The sequence below is a fragment of the Branchiostoma lanceolatum genome, chromosome 13, assembly GCF_035083965.1.
Source record: "Branchiostoma lanceolatum isolate klBraLanc5 chromosome 13, klBraLanc5.hap2, whole genome shotgun sequence".
In the NCBI taxonomy this organism is placed as follows: domain Eukaryota; kingdom Metazoa; phylum Chordata; class Leptocardii; order Amphioxiformes; family Branchiostomatidae; genus Branchiostoma; species Branchiostoma lanceolatum.
The window spans coordinates 8352549-8366268 of record NC_089734.1 but is presented as its reverse complement, the minus strand read 5'-3'; the positions used below and the strand labels follow the sequence as shown (position 1 = coordinate 8366268).

Here is a 13720-nt window from a genome sequence, read left to right as displayed (position 1 = left end):
CAATTTTTATTTTCAATATTATTCATTGACTGTGAGAACTTTTGCAGATTTACCCAAAGGCTTTGAAAAACTACAAAATCTTATCAGCAAGACAATGAAGCCACTAAAACCAATTTAGAAGTTAAATGTAGTCACAAGCATTCAAATTCACTGACAATTTTTTCACCTCTTTCCAACAACAGAGGAAGAGAAAGCCGCCGTCAGGTTGAAAGGTATCTCAGAGGAAAGTGGGGCAAAAGAAGCAGCAAAGGCCAAACAGAAAATGAAAGACGTCAACCTAAACAATGAGCAGCCAATCGACAAACTATCGGGGGCGCGTCCGATCCCTCCTGGCCAGATGAAGTGTAACATCCTCAAGGCAAAGGTGGAGGAGGAGGCTGCCAAGAAGAAGGCGTTGACTGTTGCCCTTGAACCTAAGACAGAGGTAAAGAAGGTGAACGAGGTAAAGGAAGAGGTGGAGGACTCTGAAGAAGAAGAAGAGGAAGAAGAAGTGTGGTAAGAGAAGTTTCTTTTTTTTCGTGTCATTTTTCACTATTTTGAAAAATTCCTTCTACTTTTTCCTCCTTTTTCTCACTGTTGTATCTAACAAAGTTTCTTCTACTTGTTGATATCAAGCCTTTTACTAGAGTTATTAAGTGCTCTATTATTGGTGCTTTCTTGCACCAAATTTGTGCTGGTACACTGGTGAGTTACAGTGCTAATGGTATGAGTTGCAAACCCTACGGGGAAAATGTTCTCATTAAAAATGGTGATTATGATGTGGTGCAGGATTGCGTGTTTGTGTATGTTTTGCAAATTATCAGAATGCTGCCCAAGATGTTCACAAAACAAGTAGTAGCCTTTGTTCTCCCTGAATCTTAACAAAGGTAAAAAGACAAACAAACAAACACACTGGCCGAAAACATTGCGTTTTCACCGAGGTAGCAACATTATTGAAAGACGAAACCTAAAACCTGGTTGTGATAATATCATATTGACACTAAAATGTCCTAGATTAAGACTAAGTGGACATTTACAAGTATGTTGGATAGATGTTGCAAATCTTGTTGCTGTTAAGTCTGTGTTAAAGTTGTGTAATCAGTATTGCCAGCAGTTGTACATGTGAACTGCTAAGAAGAGAAGTGTGTTGTTTGTGTTGTGCATCATGCTTAGCTTATAGCTTGCACATGTTGCAAAGTACAAACGTATGTCCTTGTTACGCTTTGCGAATGGACAACCATGGTGGAAGGTGACTAACCGTAACCTCTCCCTTCCTTCCCTCCCTCCCCAACTACCGTGTCGCGTCATGTCACCACGGACACCTAACATTCCGTCCTTGCGAACGGTACGTACCTTCCTCGTCATTCTAGGAGCGGAACTTACGTTCCGCCTCAAACATCTGCATTCTTCTAGAGACAATCTTTTAACCACAAACCAACCGAGCCTTTTAATATTCTGATGCAAACTTGTTAAAAATACATGTTGAAGATGAGTAAATGAACTAAGTGCTGACAATCCCTTTGTAAAGAAAAATTGCTTCCGACAGTTTTTAACATGATGATACATAAACCGTTTTAAATGATGATGAAACAAGAAAATGTAAAGCACATCCTTTTTATTGAAACATTCTCATTGTAGCAAAATCGCTACCAGCTGGAGATAATCATGATATTTTTATATCATGTGATTGGCTGTTTTTGATCGTGTCATGACAATTTCTGTGCAGATGATGGATTTTAAAAATATGGACATTATTTGATACTTACAAAAGACTTGAAGTAAAAGTTAGACAGATACAATGTCATCCCTACGTAGCGCTTGCCAGTTATTAAGGACAAAATGATGTTTTATCAAACACAGCTGATAACAATATGTTTAGATTTTAACAACCAAGCATGTAGAAAAGGTGCAATGTACCAGTGTAGTGTAGAATTAGCAAGTGTAAAAAATGCCATTGTTTTAGATATAGTTTCATGTCACCAAGAGATTGCTTTTACCCACATGCTTTTTTTGTGATTTTTGGATGTTTGTCTGTCAGTATGTCATGTCACTAACCCCTTCATGTCATCTCGTTTTCATAGACGTGTGGTGTTGGGGAATTTGTGCATCTAACGTTAACCATGGTGTTGTCATTTCATATCCTCAGACTAACACTACCCCCTCGCTCATGTCGTCATTTTGATTTTTTTCAATTGTGATTTGTTCCATGTTGCCTGTGTGTTTTTCACAGTGCTAAGATGTACTTGTACCAACAGCCTGTAACTAAGATTTTAATCAGTTGTGAATGTACTTGATACTAAACGGAGACAAAATTTATGGACACAAACATTGGACATAGAGACCTAAGAAGTGCATTCTTTGGCGTGGCAAAGAAGATATTTGTATTATATGAAAGCATGATCATAGTTTTGCTCAGGAGCAGCAAAGCATAATATAACAGTGTACAGCTTTTCCTTCTCATCTAGCCCATAAGTGTACTTAGCAGAGCATAAATACCTACAAGTTTTTATAACAAATCAGAGGATGATTGATACTATATTCCAATGGTAGAGGAGACTGACAATGTTATTCAACTTATTGATGTTTGCCTGAATTGCAGCTGCAACTTTTGTTTTGTGCTGCCAGTTTTTCAATGTGACATGAACTTTGTGACAAAGGATGCTTAAATGCTATCTGTCAAACACAATGTGTGGTTGACATTTGAATGGAGTCATAGGAAATGTGTATGATTTACATGTTTTAAGCAAGATGAGTAAGATACTGTTTGCTGAAATCCACAAAAAGGCATTTCAATTACTTAAAAAGTATACAATGATTTGAACAATGACTTTCGTTGATAGGACAATCAGGATTTAACAGTCAACATGTTCACAGTTGCAAAAGTAACAGTCATTGCCGATACTAATACTGCATACTTAAGCTACGTCTTTAACAGTATTAATCTAAACTGCTGACACAAGAATAAAACTTGCCACATATACGTCTGCATGTATTTGTGTGGAGTGAATCCTTTTCTTTTAGTTTGTGTTTTATCTGGTGTGTTATGCATGAGATAGAAACGGACACAATGAAGGATTTTTACTGCAGATCGTCCCAAAGCGCATGTAAGTGGACATCCGACTTGTTCACAGTTGTGTAGACTCCGTAGAGTAGCTGCAGTGTGCCTCTGTTGTTGTTGTTTTGTAGTGGCCTTGCTTGAGCACACTCACTCTGCTATCAACAGATCAACCCTTGTTATGTCAGCATTATTACAGCCAAATTTTGTTACAAACATCAAGGCCAGGCCAACAATTCCTAAAAAGGACAAACCAATCTGTAGCTAGTTGACATCTATGTACATCTGTTATCATTTGTAGAAAAACAGAATTAGAATTGGACGTTTTGGTTTGATTTAGAAAGCTTGTTTGTGAAAAACAGCACAGTTGTTGGCCAGCCCTTTTGCTATTTTGTGTTCACTGCACCATTGCTTCCAAGTGGCCACAGCCTTCCAATCACTGCATTGACCAATCTTCTTCCTCTTGCTCCTCACTAATACGGAAGGTTGCTTCGCTACCTTGGGAAGCTTTCGTCTTGTATTTTTTGTTCCCATCTGATGCTGATTATGACATTTCGTTTGATGGTGTTACAACCTTGCGTTTGTTTTGTATTTGTGTTTTTTTCCAAGCTATGCACGTAGCTGTTTTTGCAATATTGTTCTCTCCAAATGAAGAATATTACTGAGAGAAATGTTTTTATTTCTCCTGCAGTACCAGCATCTCTCCACCGGGGTCTCCTCTTCACTTGAATGTTGACCACGATGAAAGTGAGGCTTTGCTGAGCAAGTCCCATAGTGATGAAGAATTGTAAGTATGCAGCATTTCCCTTGCCCCCCTCCCATCTCTGTATGCCTTTCTCCTGTAGCCATACTAAAATTTTACAAGGGGACGCAATTTAAACTTAAGGTGTAGGTTGCAGTAGTTCTAACAGTTATTACTTCTATTTTGTCAATGATTTCCTTTGTATTTTGTACCCGCACAGTAAGTACATTTTTTGTGCGTGTACATGTACATACTTGACTGTCTTCACTTGTTTTGATCACAAATGTTGTCTTCCTTTGTTATTAGAGTTGTGAGGGAGAAGGAAAAACCAAAGGAGAAGACCAAGAAACAGAAGAAGGAGAAGAAAGACAGAGAAAAGGAGAAGGAGAAGGAAAAAGAAGAGAAGATTGAAGAAAATGGAACAGATCACCCAGAAGAAGAGAAGGAAGAGGAGGCAGAGACAGTGAAACCCATCACACTGTCGCCTCTGGTGTTAAACGTGGATGGTACCACTTGTCTGGGTGCAGAGGGGGGAGCAGCCGTGGAGAAACCCAAGAAGTCATCAACATCATCAGTGTCTAGTTCGGTAAGGAACCTCAAAATGGATTTTGAAGTTCTTCTAGCTTGGTAACGTTAACGTGATACGGTATTGTAAAGAAAGCTAAATCCTGGGACAGTTAGAAGATTTTTTAGTCTACTTTTTCCTTGAATTTTAAAAGTAAACTGACAAACATAGTTAAGATTATGACGCATGTAATTTTCTGATCAGCAAATTTATTGTATAACGATTTCTTCAATTGAGCAAAACTTTCCCAATGGATTTCAAAATATTGCAGGGCTTCCTAATGGCCCACTTATACATGTTAGTCAGCAGAAATAATTTGTTTGTCTCCTTGTTGTGACTTTTGTAGGAGAAGTCACCAACTCGGACACGACAAATCTCAGAGACCTCCGATCTCATCCAGTTTGATGACACTGTCCCTCTGGTAAGTCATGTGGTCTTTGAGCGTAACATGTACAGTTGTGCCCCCTATCAGAATATAGGATAACTGTAAGTGATCTGCATGTACAATGACTCAACCATTCAACTGTTTGCCTACCTTGATATGGTTGTCAAAAAGAAACTTAAGGCAAAGTGAAAAATGAAGTATCTTATATATCATATAATATGACTCTGACGATAATGCTCGTCATTTTGGCATATCTAACTCATACATACATACAAGTACAGATTTGATAACATAGCCTAGGCTAGATACATGTTTGTCTTTATCTGATTTCTGCCTGACCCCCCTCCCCTAGAAAAAAGTCCCACCTACTATTTCGCTTTGCAAAGTTTGTGCTCAAATTGTGCTTGGTTCTTACTTGTCTTCTCTATTCTATATCAAATTTAACGCTTCCCTGCAGTATTCAGTGGTATAGGTAGGACATGGTGCTTTTAAAGTTAAACAAGACTTTATCTATTAGAAAATGCAGCATGGAAAGGGGCCACTGTACTGACTTATGGATGCTCCTGGTGCAAAATATGTGTTAAAAACTTAAGACGACATTCAGACTAGTCTGCATTTTATCAAAACTCGCTGTCTGCAACTACGTACTGTTTAGACTTGAAATAAGATAACGTGTAGATTTCTAAAGGCTAACTGTAACTGTAATTCACATTGCATCTGCTTTGGAGGTGATTTCTCGACTATCCTGTGGTGGGTTCTAACTCTCTGTACCCCACACCTCTCTTCGCTCTCCCTATATCTGTTGCCCCCCTCCCCCTTCCCTAGCTCCTGCCAGGGAGCCCTGGCTCTGAACAGCCTGACAGCCCAGAGACACATGTGTACACTGTAAGTGGACCTAGCTGTAGCGCAACACTAGATGTGTGGTTCACAGTAAACTATTTTGTAGGCATTACACTTTCGAGTAAACACGACCCACATATTTCTCCCTGGTTACATGTACATAGGTGACTAAACCGGAGTAAATACTTGACTGTTACTTTAAGTTCAAAGGACATTGAAGAAGGAACTAGAGTCATTTTTTTCCATTTGTGAATGTATTATGATGTGTTGCTAAATACTGTAGATCAACCCTTCCAGTAGATTAACCCTACCACTGTTACAGCCCAATTGTAAAACCCAGTTCTAACTGTCCTTGATACTTGAAGGTTTAACTTTGACTAAGCATTGGAAATTGCACTCAATTTAGTAATAGTTTCTTACCAGTGTGTTGTATTGTTCAATCGAATAAGGCTGTGTTTGCGATGCTTGATACAGGCTTCAGAATACTTACTAAATGTGATTTATTGGCCTGTGTTATGCTTTGGTTCCATTTCCAATCCGGGGCCCGGCCAGGCAGCTTGTTGGAAAAAAAAAATGATATAAAAGACATAGACTACGGACACAAAACATTAAAAAATTACTCCTAACCATATATTGTGTATTTTCTTGATAATATGCATTTTGCATTTTTCGCTTTCGCAAACAGCCCGGATTGGAAATGGGACCGAAGGATAACTTGTCACGTTATGAAGTGACTGATACTAACGAAAGCTGCCATTGGCTACTGACGTACGTTCTAACCCTGTTCATCCAATCCCTCCTCAGGAGACATCCTTCGGGCCGAACATCGTGACCCGCTCTGCCTCCAGCCTGACCAATAAGAGCAAGCCCGAGCAGATCGTCATCAAGAGGACGAAATCTTCAGCTGCGGTCAAAACCACCAAAACGGTACCAAGAACCTCTACCTCTTCTCTGGAGGACAAGAAGATACTTACCACCGAACTTTGACCTGTTACCTCTGACCTCTATTGTAAGATAATGATGCTAACAGCACAATTGTAATAAAAACTAAGGTAACGCGAGGAAGGAAGAGGTTTTATAACAAGATGCAAAGGAAAACATCAACCTTGCATATGAATAATCGATAGTTATATTTTCTTACTCATCCAAGGTTCATAAGGTAGGTAGTCAACATTTTGTAATAATGCAAGAGCATCATTTCATGCAACAGAAATTCATTGACCAAGGCATTTATGGTCTGTCTTGAAGTGTTTGGAAGTGAGAAGATGCAACTTTCTCGTAAGAATTCTGCAAGGCTGAAGCAAATTTTCCTCATTAGCTAGATACACAATGTCCATCATGGGAAACTTATAGTTGTTTGAAGAATCTAAGATATTCCCTCTGCTTCTTTTAGACTAAATACAGCAGTACGATTTTAGACTTTTACCCTGACCATTTTAACACAGTAGTGTTGCATATTAGATTTTAACCACTGCCTCTCATAGCAGGACATTTTATGATATTTATGTATATTATATGTACAGTATAAATTCTAATTTTTACCCTTTTAGCAGATCTTAATAGTAAGTTGAGTTTGGTTTAATGCCTGAAACGTTTGTGGACAGAAAACTGCACTTTTAAGAAAATTGTCAAGACTTAATCATAAGTGCTAGGGTAGGACTGATTTAAACAGGTAGTATTTTCTCACTAAATGATGCAACCATATTTAGGAAATAGACAACATCATGTAGACCTACTGTATGTGGATTATCATCCCATGCAATTTGATTCAGGTAATCAGGTGACGTAATGTTTGAATTTTAAACATTTTTACAAGATGACAAAGCAATATTGAAAGCGGACACCTGTGGCAAGTTAGTTGACTTTCTGTAGTTCATTGACCAGCGAATACAGGGTTATTTACAGGAATGTAGAAACACTTTTTGTGATCCCTAGATTGGAAGAGAATGCTAGAAACAGCAGGGAATTAGAATTGGCTTTATGTAGAGTTAGACATGTATTATGTAGAGCAAATATTCATGTAATGGAAAGACCCATTCTCTGGTGGGTCATATGATAAGGGGACAAATGTTGCGCCTTTTCGGTTAAGGTTTCAGTGGGCTTGTTGCCTGTTTGATCAAATGCCAATCATATTTGATGTATCTGCTTAAGCCCATTCAATGTCGTGTAGAGACCAATATTCTGGGTTAAGTTGGTTAAGTACTGCAAGGTAGTGAAATTACTGTATTTTAAGAACAAACAATGAAGAAAGTGTTGGAAATGATGATTAACATCTAATTATGCTGTACTTCTAATTCTAGCACTTAAGACGTTATGGTTTATACAATGTACCTTCCTGGGTACTTACTTTTTCAGTGTTCATTTCACTGTAGTACTGTAATACATTAACTTTCTTTTCACCCTTTCTTTGGAATTCATAATCACTATGCCCTGTTCTACTTGCTTGTCTAGATCCATACCACAATGTACAAAACTGTTCTTGTTTCATTCTTTATTCGTGTGCTCTGATTGAACAATATATCATGGAAATATGTTGCACATTCCACCACTTAATAGTACAATGTCATCAATGTGAGTATAAGGGCTCTGCCCGAGTGGTGTTGCCAAAAAGACTTGTTGTCCCATCAGTTAGTGCATAGTGTAGCAGAGCATTTCACAAACTATTTTATACTAGTATGTACTTTTTACTAATGTCAGTGAATTCTGTCAAAATTCCCTGCATTTGCTAGATTACCTGTACAATTACATATACATGTAGTATATGTTCTATCAGTTATGTGTAATCCTTAGTTGTCATTTACAATTTTCAGTTTTGATATTGGTGTAACAATTGATGTTCATTAGAATTAGACCACAAGCATTATGTACATTAAATGTTAATGTATTTACAAGATGCACCGTACCAACTGAGCTAGGAATAGAATCCATTGTTTGTGACTATGTATTCAACATGGTTCAAATAACAGTCATGCATACTTTGAACAGTACATTGAGGGTCTACTGTCTTTTTTTATGTTTACTACAAATCCAGACTTGAACTCTTCAAGTAAATAGTGACTGTTATATCTAAAAGGCTACTAGTCAATCATACAAATGTGATCAGAATATTTCAACATTGGACACAAAATTCAATTTGTACACTGCTAAGGATGACTATACCCTGTTAGGTTGATACACAGATACTACAGCTATCTATACGGGGAAGGGTGTATGTACAGAACAGCTCACACCAGTGAGAAGTAAAGCTCACAATATCAATAATATTCCCGCAAATGACAGTTTTAAAGTGTTTCAAAGCGCCCAGCACTCTTATAGCCCCAACAAACTTGTTATATACAGTGCCGTGAAAATATTCACACACAGCATTGGTCTTTACATATTATACAATGGAATAAGTTACCAGTTAAATTCAAGTCTCATAAACTCAGAATGTCTCGAATTTAACACAGCACATCTCTAGAACCGGAACTTGAAAATACCTGTTAAATCTGACTCAGGGAAATTTCTGTGTTTCTTAGACTGTCCTTTTGTGAATGACGGAGCGAATTTGATGCTATGTTTACCACCACTCCAGGGGGATGTCAGATAATTAGTTTTTCTCGCCGACCGCTTGGCGACGTGGTGTGAAAAGTCCACGGGCACAACGATGAAAGCGCGGTGGTTTTCACACATGACTACGACATCCTCGCTGACCAGCAGCTGTAGGTCAGTGACCTCCGGAGCGACCACGATCATCTCATCCATGCGGTCAGTAGGGTCATGGTTTTCCTCCGCATAGATTTCCTGTACAAGAGAGAACAAAACAAACAATCAAACACTCAGCCAATGAAATAAAGCCAAAAAAAGGACAGTAAACTTCAGGTCTAATCCTATGAAATGTAAAGTTACTAAGAGATTACTCCAGTACCATCTAGGCTCATTTCTTCAAGGTCTGAGCAGTTCTTATCTGACTATATAACACTAGTCTGAACACCATTTCAAAGACGTACCTGTTGGCCAATGTCCATAATAGCCTGGCTCCAGTCTTCTGGGGACGGCCACAACTCGGGCTCAAGTGGACGAAGGAAGCACATGCGGTCACTGTAGTCTTTGTATATTGTCAGGTTCTGCGTAAAGAAAATGTTGAAAATTGTCAATACTTGCACCCAGACATGTAAAGTATACCAACAGTGGTTGCCTTGTGACATTCACAAATAGCCAACATTTAGTAAAATGTTGGTGCAGTCCAAATGTCACTGCACAAAACTAGTGAAATTGTCATTAGCACCATATTAGGTGTGGCAAAGATGCAGGCATCATTCCCATGTTATCAATGACTACCGCCTATCTCTTGTAATTATTGATATTTACATGGTTGGCATGAGCTCCTAATACAGTTTATCTATGAAAGCTGATAAATCTACATTTCCACCTACCCTGGCAAAATCCATGATGACTGTCACTTTCTGGAAATGTCCGTTGTCGGGGACATCGAAGCGTTCGATTCTTCGCTCTGTGTCGATCTCGACGATCTCTGAGATATCCTCGCCGTACACGTGGTATTTCTTCACGTAGTCCTGCTGAGATACAAAGGATTAATGACTCTGAGTTAATCCTTACGGCAAATTTGCACCACAGAAGTTTGCTTTAGCTGACATCAAAGCCTCCTACCGAACTGAATGGGGTGAAATTATATCTAATATTTGTCTAACTCTAAGATGGCATTTGTAAGTCTGTGTGCAAATACATGTTTGAAGGATTTTAACACACAATATGCTTTGATGGAATAGACGTAATTAATGGGTTGCTTTTGTAACAAACTTTATGAATATGAATGTTAACATGATAATCTATCTTATGTATTTAACATGGCCCCCCTCCCCCACATTCCCAACCCAGGTGCATCATATGTCATGCAAGGAAGTCAATATTGTTGGATTCTGTTGTTTGTTTCTGTGGCATTTTACTATTGGGATAAGCCTCCCTTGGCACATATCCCAGAACTTGTCACCCATAAGTAAACACACCTGGGTGGTGGTAGGGTTCTGTGAAAGCTGTCGGAATTTCAGGTAAAGAAAAGACAAACATCCGGACCGCCTGCCATTGGCTATAAATACGACAGTTAACAACCCTTTGTTTACCTGTTGGATAACACTGGGGGTGTGGCACGGAGGGTAAATATTTTCCCTTGGAGGGGATACCAAAACAGAAGATGGGGCACATTTGGCTGATAACATTTGGCCGTTGTTTTCATGAATAAGACAGTTTATATAGGGTTAGTGAGGCAAAGCAAAAAGCCATTTTGTCATCTAATGTGCGGGAAGGGACAAATTTTCTGTATCTAAGAAAAATGAAACAATTTGGTCACACCCAGAAAGTTATACAAACAATATGATGGGTAACAGTCCATTTTTCTTTCTTTTAGATCATGGAATGCTTATAACCTCACCATAGCTTGCACCTTATATTTCTTTTTTCATCTTTCCCATCATTGTCCTTTCATTCAGTATTTTGAAATTCATTCGTTGGGGGATAAATTACTTTATGTTCCTTTGTAAGATTCCCTTACCACAGTGTTTTCCTGGTCCAGATGATGTGGCAGTATGTATGAGGAGAACCCAGGAGTCAGCGGCACACTGTTCTCTGGTTTACCATCCAGGTAACGCCACACGGCCGTCCCAGCAAGGCCCCCTACTAACACCATCACCACCATCACGACCGCTGTCACCATCATCAGTCCCTTCGTACTAGTGGGTTTGGGGTCTGGGTGTGCCACGTATACCTGCAGTAAGCATAGACCAAAACATTCAAGTCAGCTTTAACAAAACAAAAAACACTGTGCTTGCAAAAACATTTGCGTGGGCGAATGTTAGTCTTACTCATTCCTTCAAACATTTCAATCCTGGCAGTTGAACAAAACAAACATGTTGCCTTTACAAAGCATATCTTTCTCTGCTTCTTTGGCATGCTGTATTATGACTGGTGGAGACTTCAAAATAAACTGAAGACCCCAGAGGGCTATCCCAACGAGGCCATGCCTTGACAACGCCCACTATTTTCCCTGTTTATTTTCGTGCTCTGCGCTCAAGTTTCCTTTGCTTTCTCAGATATCATCTTAGACAATAGGATGCTCTGGTCACTTTTCAGGTTGTGACCTTTAAAAATATGTGGAAAACAACCCAATTGTAAGGACATTGCACAAACTGGGAGTGTTGATTTCACCTTGTTTACAACCTGTCCATTTCCCGCCAGTAGGTTTGGCTGGCATTCACCTGTTTCATAATCAAGCAATCTATATGCGCATATAGATTAGATCTACTATTACCTATGCATGAATGAGGTATTGTATATTGATGGATGCTCTACATGTCTCTGTATTGCATTATTAATATTCTGTGTAACAGACGCATTTTTCTATTTGAAAAAAACTATGGCCTCCATACCCAGTCTAACCGGTTTGGTCTGGATTCGCTATGTGTGTGTTTTGGCTTTGATAGTTTGATTTTGTTTTGTCTGGTACAACTTCACTTTGAGACCGTCAACGAAATCTAAACCATCTGAATACCCTTGTCCAAAAACTGGGACAGCAATGTAATCTAGATTAGAGCAATTTGACCAAAACCGGCATCTACTGTGTCTGTTGGTGTAAACAAAAAATTGGCGGGTGCGCTCCTTGGAACATCGCCAAGTGTACTATTGACAAGGAATTGTTCTGACTTCCACCTGTTTTGAACGATCTAACGGAAAGAGCTGTTAGTGTCAACAAGGAACTGATGAAGGCCAAAGTATAGCAGTTGTGCATGTTTTACCACTCAGTGCTTTGCAACGTTAGAAAAACCGTTGACTTTGATCAACAATGAAAGTATAACGTTACACGATTTCGTAACACAGCGTATTATTTGTGAAATGTGTTCTCGGATTACAACTGTTTTCTAAAAGCGCACTTTAGCGGCTCTTATGAGTCCTGAGCACAAATCGATGAAAGGTTATTGTTTCAAATTTGAATCGAAGCGTGTCATGCATGATGGAAAATTCCCTCGGCTTGCTGGGCGTGAGTCATATGACTCTGACTCGGCCGCTTGGGTCTATATTTGTCCAAACGACGTGAATGAGCAACCCAAATAAAACCGCCGTCCAAAAATAGGCATCGGCGGTTACGTGCCACAACATCTGGCTGTATTCCCAAGTCTAAGGATTTGATAACGCGAAATTTCCGGAATTATAAAGACATTAATAGTGCGAGTAAAACGCAGACTGTTATGAATCGTAATTCCCTAGAGTCGTCACGTGCTTGTGTTATGATCATACAATAATGGCCTGGTCTACTTTCCCAGGCATTTCCTTCTTTAAATTTTTCTGTGCGATTGGGAGAACGATTCAGGTTATTTATAGCTGTCTACGATTACCAAAGGGCGGCTTTCCTTTCTTCACACATCGTTAGATTGGCGTGAAATTCCACACGCAGTTTCCCGCCCAAACGGCGTCCCAATGATGGATGGTTTCGCGCGCTATCCCCTCACATGACCCGCACCACGCCCGAGGCACGGCCGGTACCGCGGGAAACCACAACAAAAAATATCAACAAAGCTCAAATACACGCATATACAGTAATACTTAACAACACTACTGTTACAGACGTTTGTAAGTCAATTATTTGAGCATTTTAGACAAAAATACTGGGATCAAACAAGAGCTTATAGTGGCCTACGTGCGTTTTGCCAGGGAGGTTGGATAATTTCCTACGTGCATGTTTCGCTTCGAGGTGTCTGATCGTACATTCCTCTATGAAAACCACCGTGTATATTTGTTACATACAAATGTTTCAATATCGTTAACAGTTATCGTGAATTCACTGTGCCGGCTTTCCATTTCTGGACCAAAACAACCGGCGGGGAATACCCACAACACAAGGAAATAAACCATTTGATAAGACTCACATGACCGTCGGGGGCCAGGGTACATTCCACGTCCACGAATTTCGCCTTTTCCAGATCGGTAGCCATGGTAGGATCCTCTAGATGTCGTTCAGCGATGATCAGAATGTAAGTCGAGTTGTTGCTTCTCAAATCCCTTCGTTTTGCACGTAGTTAGCGAAGATTAGAGGGTAAAACAGTCGGGGAGAGGTAGAGACGATGTGCTCGGCTCGCCGGTTGTACCCTTTGTGTGACACCACGA

At 39.5% G+C, this 13720-nt stretch overlaps 2 protein-coding genes across 9 annotated transcripts in view; one reads left to right on the top strand and one right to left on the bottom strand.

Moving 5' to 3' along the window:
- Positions 1-8553, top strand: part of LOC136447593 (band 4.1-like protein 5) — a 41991-nt gene extending 33438 nt beyond the window's left edge. For 6 of the 8 annotated variants that reach the window (XM_066446600.1, XM_066446602.1, XM_066446597.1 and 3 more), the window contains 6 exons: positions 183-495; positions 3726-3821; positions 4083-4362; positions 4688-4762; positions 5552-5611; positions 6371-8553. In XM_066446600.1, the coding sequence (XP_066302697.1) occupies positions 183-495; positions 3726-3821; positions 4083-4362; positions 4688-4762; positions 5552-5611; positions 6371-6553 (1007 nt within the window). In that variant the 3' untranslated portion in view covers positions 6554-8553. The remainder of the gene's footprint in view (positions 1-182; positions 496-3725; positions 3822-4082; positions 4363-4687; positions 4763-5551; positions 5612-6370) is intronic. The other 2 variants (XM_066446596.1, XM_066446601.1) reach the window with 2 other exon arrangements.
- LOC136447595 (uncharacterized) lies at positions 8043-13720 on the bottom strand. The gene is made up of 5 exons (XM_066446604.1): positions 13483-13720; positions 11115-11327; positions 9982-10122; positions 9556-9672; positions 8043-9349 (listed from the first exon to the last, which is right to left on the bottom strand). The coding sequence occupies exons 1-5, from the start codon at positions 13546-13548 to the stop codon at positions 9023-9025; spliced, it is 864 nt and encodes a 287-aa protein (XP_066302701.1). The 5' UTR covers positions 13549-13720; the 3' UTR covers positions 8043-9022.